The sequence below is a fragment of the Aquarana catesbeiana genome, linkage group LG03, assembly GCF_042186555.1.
Source record: "Aquarana catesbeiana isolate 2022-GZ linkage group LG03, ASM4218655v1, whole genome shotgun sequence".
In the NCBI taxonomy this organism is placed as follows: Eukaryota; Metazoa; Chordata; class Amphibia; order Anura; family Ranidae; genus Aquarana; species Aquarana catesbeiana.
In genome coordinates this window covers 11,534,886-11,545,465 of record NC_133326.1, presented here as the reverse complement: position 1 = coordinate 11,545,465, position 10,580 = coordinate 11,534,886, and the positions used below count along the sequence as shown (strand labels likewise).

At 51.4% G+C, this 10,580-nt stretch overlaps 1 protein-coding gene across 1 annotated transcript; it reads right to left on the bottom strand.

Moving 5' to 3' along the window:
• Nucleotides 1-1,053: 1,053 nt before the first annotated feature.
• Nucleotides 1,054-10,208, bottom strand: LOC141131176 (uncharacterized). Its single transcript, XM_073618218.1, has 5 exons — nucleotides 10,174-10,208; nucleotides 8,868-8,925; nucleotides 7,633-7,780; nucleotides 2,117-2,184; nucleotides 1,054-2,012 (listed from the first exon to the last, which is right to left on the bottom strand). The coding sequence occupies exons 1-5, from the start codon at nucleotides 10,206-10,208 to the stop codon at nucleotides 1,524-1,526; spliced, it is 798 nt and encodes a 265-aa protein (XP_073474319.1). The 3' UTR covers nucleotides 1,054-1,523.
• Nucleotides 10,209-10,580: the final 372 nt, after the last annotated feature.

Genomic DNA, 10,580 nt, shown 5'->3' with positions numbered 1-10,580 from the left:
GTATATTTAATAGTTGTGTAGAAATGGTCCACCCTGGCCGTCATTTGTTGAGGACCGCAGTGGTTTTCTTCTATGTGATTGGACAGCAGAGCGGGACACGCCCAGAAAGTGAAGATTGAGGATTGCAGCATTTCTCTCCTCTCTGTAGTCACAGCAGAGATGTTCTCTATGGCTGCCATTATCCGGAGGACCAAAACAACTTTCCCCATTGGAGAACGGCGGCGGACTAGGTTGTAGCGATGCATTTTGTAGAAGAGAAAATATGCTACGGTCCTCAACAAAATGGTAGCCGTCCAAACCCCCCCCCCCCCCCCCCCCCCCGAGTAACCTTTATGATGAGACATCAGCTGAGCTCAGCATTTTAAGTGCGATTTTCTCCACTCCAAAATGGCAGCAGAATGTATTGTGCAACGTACATCCACCATTGTGTTCAGGATCGCAGCCCATATTCTGCCACCTTGAGGTTAGAACTGGTATGACTCCCCCTATATTACCATACACATAATATTACTGGTACTCTGCTGCCACCTTGTGGTTAGAACTGATATGACTCCCCCTATATTACCATACACATAATATTACCGGTACTCTGCTGCCACCTTGTGGTTAGAACTGGTATGACTCCCCCCATATATTACCATGCACAATATTACCGGTACTCTGCTGCCACCTGGTGGTTAGAACTGGTATAACTCCCCTTATATTTTCATACACATAATAGTACCATTACTCTGCTGCCACCTTGCGATTAGAACTGGTATGACTCCCCCTATATTACCATACACATAATATTAATGTCACGGTGCTGCCACCAATGGATAGAAGTGGTAATTACCATAATACCAGGTAATCTGGGGACTGGGGGCAAACAGCAGTAACCAACAAGCAGCAAGAATGCAAACCTATAAAAGAGGTCACCTGACAGGTTGCCATGGGTTACCGCTCTCTGCTCATAATCTGGCCAGAGCCCGAACATCTCTCCACCATTTATAATTCATTTCTAATAACAGAAACAGAAAATATCCCGAGACAGAAATCATCTTTGATTCACAAACTTTATTCCCGGCAATACTGACCCAAGTCCAGCCTGACATTCGGCTCAAACCATGACGGGCTACATGAGGACCCGGATCTTTATTTTCAGTCATGTGACGGTAATTCTCACCTCTCATTGGCTGAGCTCAGCTGAAAATACGATCACTTCTCTGGAAATAATATCTTCCTCCGGGTCTTACCTTTGAGAATTGAACCCATTGTGCTTCACTGATTAAAAATATAAAATATTTCCATTTCCCGAGTTTCCTTATCAATAAAAAAAGTCAATAAAACTGAAACAGAAAATGATTCTTCTCTGCAGAGCGCAGCGATGGCGGGAACGGCTTTCGGACACCTCTGTATAAATACCGATCGTAAACCCCGCCTCCTGACGCTGAGAATTCTGGGTAGAATACTGACCTTCACCCATAAAACCTGAGCAAGCATGGCTGACCCATAGGAGCTGATACTTCATGAATAAAAACCCTTCAATGTGGTAAAAAATAAAACCTCATTACCACTAACTGCTTCTCGTCTGTGCCCGCCCCCTCCAGCACCAGCAACCAATAGTGCAAAGCCCCTCCCAGACTGAGGAGGCGATACCCTTTCCATAATGCCATATGAAAGAATACCAAATGGCGCTGGAAGGAAGGTCTCTCCTCCCACACCCAGCGTGTGTCGCCCTCTACAGGAGAGCCAAGGGAGGGCAGTCTAAGGCACTCTGCAATGTCTTCGGGCCATGACCAGAAATCAGCGCACATTTCACGCCTCATCTGGGGGCTGCGAGCCGAGTGCTGGTTCTGAGGAGTCCAGGGTGTAATAGGGGTGAAACAGTCTCTGATGGCTACATAAGCGCATGAGAAGGTAAGTGTGCAGCAAAAGTCCTGAGAATTGGGAGGTAAAATAGTGGACAAAGTCGTCAGGGATGCCCCCAGAGTATCCTGCACCTCGGGCGGTAATTCTCTGTAGTTATGTTTCTGGAAATAGAAGAAGGGAGGAGAATTATTCCAGCAGCTCACCTTCTACTCGCCGTCCTCCACCCCCTCTGACCACCCCTCCCCCGGCTCTGACGGCCACTCACCTTATCACGTAACGTCCACAGAGGATCCCTCACCGATCGGTCCTTGTAACTGCGGAACTTCCTGAGATCTACAACAGAAGAGAGCTTATCTACTGGATATCGGCAATGACTGTTCACTTCCTACCTACCTCTAAGGTCAGTCATAATCTTGTAGAGTCGGGCCCTGTACTATACTGCAGAGCTGGTAGAGTCGGGCCCTGTACTATACGGCAGAGCTGGTAGAGTCGGGCCCTGTACTATACTGCAGAGCTGGTAGAGTCGGGCCCTGTACTATACGGCAGAGCTGGTAGAGTCGGGCCCTGTACTATACGGCAGAGCTGGTAGAGTCGGGCCCTGTACTATACGACAGAGCTGGTAGAGTCGGACCCTGTACTATATGGCAGAGCTGGTAGAGTCTGGCCCTGTACTATACGGCAGAGCTGGTAGAGTCAGGCCCTATACTATATGGTAGAGCTGGTAGAGTCGGGCCCTGTACTATACGGCAGAGCTGGTAATCTTGTAGAGTCAAGCCCTGTACTATACGGCAGAGCTGGTAGAGTCAGGCCCTGCACTATATGGCAGAGCTGGTAGAGTCGGGCCCTGTACTATACAGCAGAGCTGGTAATCTTGTAGAGTCAGGCCCTGTACTATACGGCAGAGCTGGTAGAGTCGGGCCCTGTACTATACAACAGAGCTGGTAGAGTCGGGCCCTGTACTATACCGCAGAGCTGGTAGAGTCTGGCCCTGTACTATACGGCAGAGCTGGTAGAGTCAGGCCCTGTACTATATGGCAGAGCTGGTAGAGTCGGGCCCTGTACTATACAGCAGAGCTGGTAATCTTGTAGAGTCAGGCCCTGTACTATACGGCAGAGCTGGTAATCTTGTAGAGTCAGGCCCTGTACTATATGGCAGAGCTGGTAGAGTCGGGCCCTATACTATACGGCAGAGCTGGTAATCTTGTAGAGTCAGGCCCTGTACTATACAGCAGAGCTGGTAGAGTCAGGCTCTGTACTATATGGCAGAGCTGGTAGAGTCGGGCCCTGTACTATACGGCAGAGCTGGTAATCTTGTAGAGTCAGGCCCTGTACTATACAGCAGAGCTGGTAGAGTCAGGCCCTGTACTATATGGCAGAGCTGGTAGAGTCAGGCCCTGTACTATATGGCAGAGCTGGTAGAGTCGGGCCCTGTACTATACAGCAGAGCTGGTAATCTTGTAGAGTCAGGCCCTGTACTATACGGCAGAGCTGGTAGAGTCAGGCCCCGTACTATATGGCAGAGCTGGTAGAGTCGGGCCCTGTACTATACGACAGAGCTGGTAGAGTCTGGCCCTGTACTATACGGCAGAGCTGGTAGAGTCAGGCCCTGTACTATATGGCAGAGCTGGTAGAGTCGGGCCCTGTACTATACGGCAGAGCTGGTAATCTTGTAGAGTCTGGCCCTGTACTATACGGCAGAGCTGGTAATCTTGTAGAGTCAGGCCTGTACTATATGGCAGAGCTGGTAGAGTCAGGCCCTGTACTATATGGCAGAGCTGGTAGAGTCGGGCCCCTGTACTATACGGCAGAGCTGGTAGAGTAAGGCCCTGTACTATACAACAGAGTTGGTAGAGTCGGACCCTGTACTATACGGCAGAGCTGGTAGAGTCAGGCCCTGTACTTATAGGCAGAGCTGGTAGAGTCGGGCCCTGTACTATACTGCAGAGCTGGTAGAGTCGGCCCCTGTACTATACGGCAGAGCTGTAGAGTCGGGCCCTGTACTATACAACAGAGTTGGTAGAGTCGGACCCTGTACTATACGGCAGAGCTGGTAGAGTCTAGCCCTGTACTATACGGCAGAGCTGGTAGAGTCAGGCCCTGTACTATATGGCAGAGCTGGTAGAGTCGGGCCCTGTACTATACGGCAGAGCTGGTAGAGCCAGGCCCTGTACTATACGGCAGAGCTGGTAGAGTCAGGCCCTGTACTATATGGCAGAGCTGGTAGAGTCGGGCCCTGTACTATACGGCAGAGCTGGTAATCTTGTAGAGTCAGGCCCTGTACTATACGGCAGAGCTGGTAGAGTCAGGCCCTGTACTATATGGCAGAGCTGGTAGAGTCGGGCCCTGTACTATACGGCAGAGCTGGTAATCTTGTAGAGTCAGGCCCTGTACTATACGGCAGAGCTGGTAATCTTGTAGAGTCAGGCCCTGTACTATATGGCAGAGCTGGTAGAGTCGGGCCCTGTACTATACGGCAGAGCTGGTAATCTTGTAGAGTCAGGCCCTGTACTACACAGCAGAGCTGGTAGAGTCAGGCTCTGTACTATATGGCAGAGCTGGTAGAGTCGGGCCCTGTACTATACGGCAGAGCTGGTAATCTTGTAGAGTCAAGCCCTGTACTATACGGCAGAGCTGGTAGAGTCAGGCCCTGTACTATATGGCAGAGCTGGTAGAGTCGGGCCCTGTACTATACAGCAGAGCTGGTAATCTTGTAGAGTCAGGCCCTGTACTATACGGCAGAACTGGTAGAGTCAGGCCCCGTACTATATGGCAGAGCTGGTAGAGTCGGGCCCTGTACTATACGACAGAGCTGGTAGAGTCGGGCCCTGTACTATACCGCAGAGCTGGTAGAGTCTGGCCCTGTACTATACGGCAGAGCTGGTAGAGTCAGGCCCTGTACTATATGGCAGAGCTGGTAGAGTCGGGCCCTGTACTATACGGCAGAGCTGGTAATCTTGTAGAGTCAGGCCCTGTACTATATGGCAGAGCTGGTAGAGTCGGGCCCTGTACTATACGGCAGAGCTGGTAATCTTGTAGAGTCAGGCCCTGTACTATACAGCAGAGCTGGTAGAGTCAGGCCCTGTACTATATGGCAGAGCTGGTAATCTTGTAGAGTCAGGCCCTGTACTATATGGCAGAGCTGGTAGAGTCAGGCCCTGTACTATATGGCAGAGCTGGTAGAGTCGGGCCCTGTACTATAAGGCAGAGCTGGTAGAGTCGGGCCCTGTACTATACTGCAGAGCTGGTAGAGTCGGGCCCTGTACTATATGGCAGAGCTGGTAGAGTCGGACCCTGTACTATACGGCAGAGCTGGTAGAGTCTGGCCCTGTACTATACGGCAGAGCTGGTAGAGTCAGGCCCTGTACTATATGGCAGAGCTGGTAGAGTCGGGCCCTGTACTATACGGCAGAGCTGGTAATCTTGTAGAGTCAAGCCCTGTACTATACGGCAGAGCTGGTAGAGTCAGGCCCTGTACTATATGGCAGAGCTGGTAGAGTCGGGCCCTGTACTATACAGCAGAGCTGGTAATCTGGTAGAATCAGGCCCTGTACTATACGGCAGAGCTGGTAGAGTCAGGCCCTGTACTATATGGCAGAGCTGGTAGAGTCGGGCCCTGTACTATACGACAGAGCTGGTAGAGTCGGGCCCTGTACTATACCGCAGAGCTGGTAGAGTCTGGCCCTGTACTATACGGCAGAGCTGGTAGAGTCAGGCCCTGTACTATATGGCAGAGCTGGTAGAGTCAGGCCCTGTACTATACGGCAGAGCTGGTAATCTTGTAGAGTCAGGCCCTGTACTATATGGCAGAGCTGGTAGAGTCGGGCCCTGTACTATACGGCAGAGCTGGTAATCTTGTAGAGTCAGGCCCTGTACTATACGGCAAAGCTGGTAGAGTCAGGCCCTGTACTATATGGCAGAGCTGGTAGAGTCGGGCCCTGTACTATACGGCAGAGCTGGTAATCTTGTAGAGTCAGGCCCTGTACTATACGGCAGAGCTGGTAGAGTCAGGCCCTGTACTATATGGCAGAGCTGGTAGAGTCGGGCCCTGTACTATAAGGCAGAGCTGGTAGAGTCGGGCCCTGTACTATACGGCAGAGCTGGTAGAGTCGGGCCCTGTACTATACGGCAGAGCTGGTAGAGTCAGGCCCTGTACTATACGGCAGAGCTGGTAGAGTCGGGCCCTGTACTATACGGCAGAGCTGGTAGAGTCGGGCCCTGTACTATACGGCAGAGCTGGTAGAGTCTGGCCCTGTACTATACGGCAGAGCTGGTAGAGCCAGGCCCTGTACTATATGGCAGAGCTGGTAGAGTTGGGCCCTGTACTATACGGCAGAGCTGGTAATCTTGTAGAGTCAGGCCCTGTACTATACGGCAGAGCTGGTAGAGTCAGGCCCTGTACTATATGGCAGAGCTGGTAGAGTCGGGCCCTGTACTATACGGCAGAGCTGGTAATCTTGTAGAGTCAGGCCCTGTACTATACGGCAGAGCTGGTAGAGTCAGGCCCTGTAATATATGGCAGAGCTGGTAGAGTCGGGCCCTGTACTATAAGGCAGAGCTTGTAGAGTCGGGCCCTGTACTATACGGCAGAGCTGGTAGAGTCGGGCCCTGTACTATACGGCAGAGCTGGTAGAGTCGGGCCCTGTACTATACGGCAGAGCTGGTAGAGTCGGGCCCTGTACTATACGGCAGAGCTGGTCGAGTCGGGCCCTGTACTATACTGCAGAGCTGGTAGAGTCGGGCCGTGTACTATACGGCAGAGCTGGTAGAGTCGGGGCCTGTACTATACGGCAGGGCTTGTAGAGTCGGGCCCTGTACTATACGGCAGAGCTGGTAGAGTCGGACCCTGTACTATACGGCAGAGTCGGGCCCTGTACTATACGGCACAGCTGGTAATCTGGTAGAGTCAGGCCCTGTACCATAGGGCAGAGCTGGTAGAGTCGGGCTCTGTACTATACGGCAGAGCTGGTAGAGTCAGGCCCTGTACTATACTGCAGAGCTGGTAGAGTCAGGCCCTGTACTATACGGCAGAGCTGGTAGAGTCGGACCCTGTACTATACGGCAGAGCTGGTAGAGTCGGGGCCCTGTACTATACGGCAGAGCTCGTAGAGTCGGGCCCTGTACTATAGGGCAGAGCTGGTAGAGTCGGGCCCTGTACTATAGGGCAGAGCTAGGAGAGTCGGGCCCTGTACCATAAGGCAGAGTTGGTAATCTGGTAGAGTCAGGCCCTGTACTATACGGCAGAGCTGGTAATCTGGTAGAGTCTGGCCCTGTACCATACGGCAGAGTTGGTAATCTGGTAGAGTCAGGTCCTGTACCATACGGCAGAGCTGGTAATCTGGTAGAGTCGGGCCCTGTACTATATGGCAGAGCTGGTAATCTGGTAGAGTCAGGCCCTGTACTATACGGCAGAGCTGGTAGAGTCAGGCCCTGTACTATATGGCAGAGCTGGTAGAGTCGGGCCCTGTACTATACGGCAGAGTTGGTAATCTGGTAGAGTCAGGTCCTGTACCATACGGCAGAGCTGGTAATCTGGTAGAGTCAGGCCCTGTACTATACGGCAGAGTTGGTAATCTGTTAGAGTCGGGCCCTGTACCATATGGCAGAGCTGGTAATCTGGTAGAGTCAGGCCCTGTACTATACGGCAGAGCTGGTAATCTGGTAGAGTCGGGCCCTGTACTATACGGCAGAGCTGGTAATCTGGTAGAGTCTGGCACTTTGTACGCTCCATGTCCCGTATGGCACATCTGGTACCTATGGTGGTGGTGTGGTGGAGTTGGTTACCTGTCTGCAGTGGAAGGGTGATGTGCTCTCTCCAGTCCAGCCTCACCACGTCTCTTCCTCCTCTCTCCAGCTGTCTGGCGATCGCTCGATTCAGAGCCTCTTTCTCTATTCGGTTGCTGACGTCCTGCAGGAAGTGGAGAGAATGAATCTATTTTTGTTACAGACGAGTCACCGAGAGGCGACACAGCATTGTCCCGGTGAGCTGTGTCCAGGGAGACCAGTAATGGCCGCTCATTGGATCCAACATTCCACCAAATAGGGGGGCAGCGAGACTCCAGAGCTGGGGAACCCACAAACTTCGATGGATCAGATGTACACAATCTAATACTAGCGCGCTCCCTCTGCCCAGATCTATACATACGGGGGTGGGGGGTGTCACACATACAGCTTCTTCTCCATGGTCAGTACAGTGGCTGCACTTTGCTGCTCCTCTGTTAGAGTATATTACAATATTATTTCTCATTGCAGTCAATCAGCAGAGATTCTCTCACACCTACTAATGGGAGAATCTGTGTAGGTGACCAGTCATGGTGACAGAGAACAGCGCGTATATACAATGTGAGCGAGTGGAGCCTGGCTGTTCTGTGATGGTAGGACGCTCTGAGTAGGGCTCCTCGGGGGAGAGGGGGTGGGGGGGCGGCGGACGGGTGTGTCTGAGGGTCCTTGTCAGTCATCTGCTGGATCAGGTGATGTGCTACAATGACAGGAAACAGCCATGTGATCAGATGGGAAGACCCCTCCAGCGTGGTGCCCTCACCCTTGGGTCAGGAGTGGTGGAACTCACCGTGGTTGTCTAGGCTCAGACAGTCCAGGTTTGAAGCTCCCAGTAGAATGTTGGCTTGCCGCTGCAGGGACTTGCCAAAAGGGCGTTTCCCCTCTGAGACCACACAGCCAGCAGAGAAGATATACACAATATAAGTCTGAAATAAAGACACCACCTATAGTCACAATAAACACTAATGGAGTCCGCTCAACGAGGACCTGATAATAGAGGACTCTACTCACCATACATTCCTCTTCTTCACTGAGTGACACAGGAGATCTATTTTTCAGTCCTGTCCACTGAGAGACAACAAAACCCTAAAAACAGGTTCACCGAGGACAACAGGACTGGGACTGCCTACAGATCAGAGCCAACCGAACGATCTTGCACCAGAAGCTGGCATCAGATGGGGCCACAAGCCCACCGGGGAGAACCTGGAAATCATGAACAAAGAACCAGGTGGCGGTCTTACACATCTCTTCTTCACTGAGTGAAACAGGAAACCATTAACTTCTGGGTTGTACTGCCTCCTACAGGACAACTGGACAAAAACAAAAAAGAGAAGGCTGATCCAAGATGACCCCTCCTGTACCCAGCATCCCTCAGCCTGGAGGGAGCTGTACCGAAAGCCCAAAAACCAAGGTGGAACCTGTGTCCCTCAATGTACTCCAAAAACAGAATTTTACATTCAGTACTATATTCTATTTTTCAGTCCTGTCCATTGAGAGACAAGAAAATCCTAAAACAGGTTCACTGAGGACAACAGGACTGGGGAAAAAAATCGATTTTAATCTTGAATCGAGTTGAGAGGTCAAATCGATTCAAAAATTTCAGCAAATCGATTTTTTTAGATTTTTTTTTTCCACCAGCACCAGGACCGGCGCTGACACCGCGCCAGTCCTGAGGACAGGATTTTTTAGTTGAGGCCGCGGCTTCTGCCTAGTCTGCGGCGTCCGGACTGGCGGAAGCCGCAGACTAGGCCGAAGCTGCGGCCTCGCCCAAAAACTCCGGGCCGCAGCTCCTCAGGACCCACGCGGTGTCCAAAAAAAAAAACACTCGATTCGAATCGTGAATTGAGTTTGTTTTAAAAAAAAAAAAATCGCATATTTTTTTTTTTTTGAGAAAATCTCCCAGCCCTAGCTGGGACTGCCTGCAGATCAGAGCCAACCGAACGATCTTGCACCAGAAGCTGGCATCAGAGGAGGCCACAAGCCCACTGGGAAGAACCTGGAAATCATGAACAGAGAACCAGGTGGCGGCCTTACACATCTGGGAAGAGCAGTGTGATGCTAAGAGCCCAAGAAACACTCAGATCTCATAGAGACCCCTGGATGGTAAACGAAGGAACCCGATTCATAGGATCAGAAGCCCGGATAATGGACTGTATGAGCCACCAAGGACCGGTTCACCTTCCCAAGGATCATCTGGAATGACCAGGAGAGAGTCAGTCTGAAGTAAGCAGTGGACGCTAGAGCTATCTCCCGCAGACTGAATCACATCCAGACAAGGAGGAGGGATCCTCTCGAAGAACCGGAGTTGGACCTCAGAAAGTTGCTGGCAGAAAGGATCACCACCATGTGGGTGAGAGGCTAAAGGGGAATACACCCCAATGGGTTCAGTGGGTACCACAAACCAGACTCAGATCCCTTGGATCACAAGGGAGAGAACATATAGGTCTCTAGAACTGGTGAGAGCAGAGCCTTGACATTGCTGAGGGCCAAATGCTGGTCCAAACTCATCTGTAAAGGAGGTAAAGATCCTTCCCATGGAGAATTTACCTCACGTCAATCCTTCTATGTATGGTGATAGTCATGGTGAGAAGGAGAATTCCTGGCTTACAGCATCAGGGAATGAAGACTTCAGAGATGTCCCTCAGGACTTGGGCTTAGAATTATGGTTACCCCAACCCCATGCCATTGAATCCAGCAATCCCGAAGCAGGATACAAAAATTGGTCAGTAAGAAAAAAGACCCAGGCAATCCGACCAAATCACAGTGTCCTCCTTTTCAGGTCAGAGTACTACATCCACAAGGGTCAGTCTAAGACAATGAGGATCACCAGAATATCCTCCTTCCCCTTCCTGCAATGCAAACTAGGAAGGAGTCTCAGGGAGGAGAGGCATAGATGTGGGTATACTGATCCCACCGAGCCACCAGAGCATGCACTCTACTCTACTACACCATTC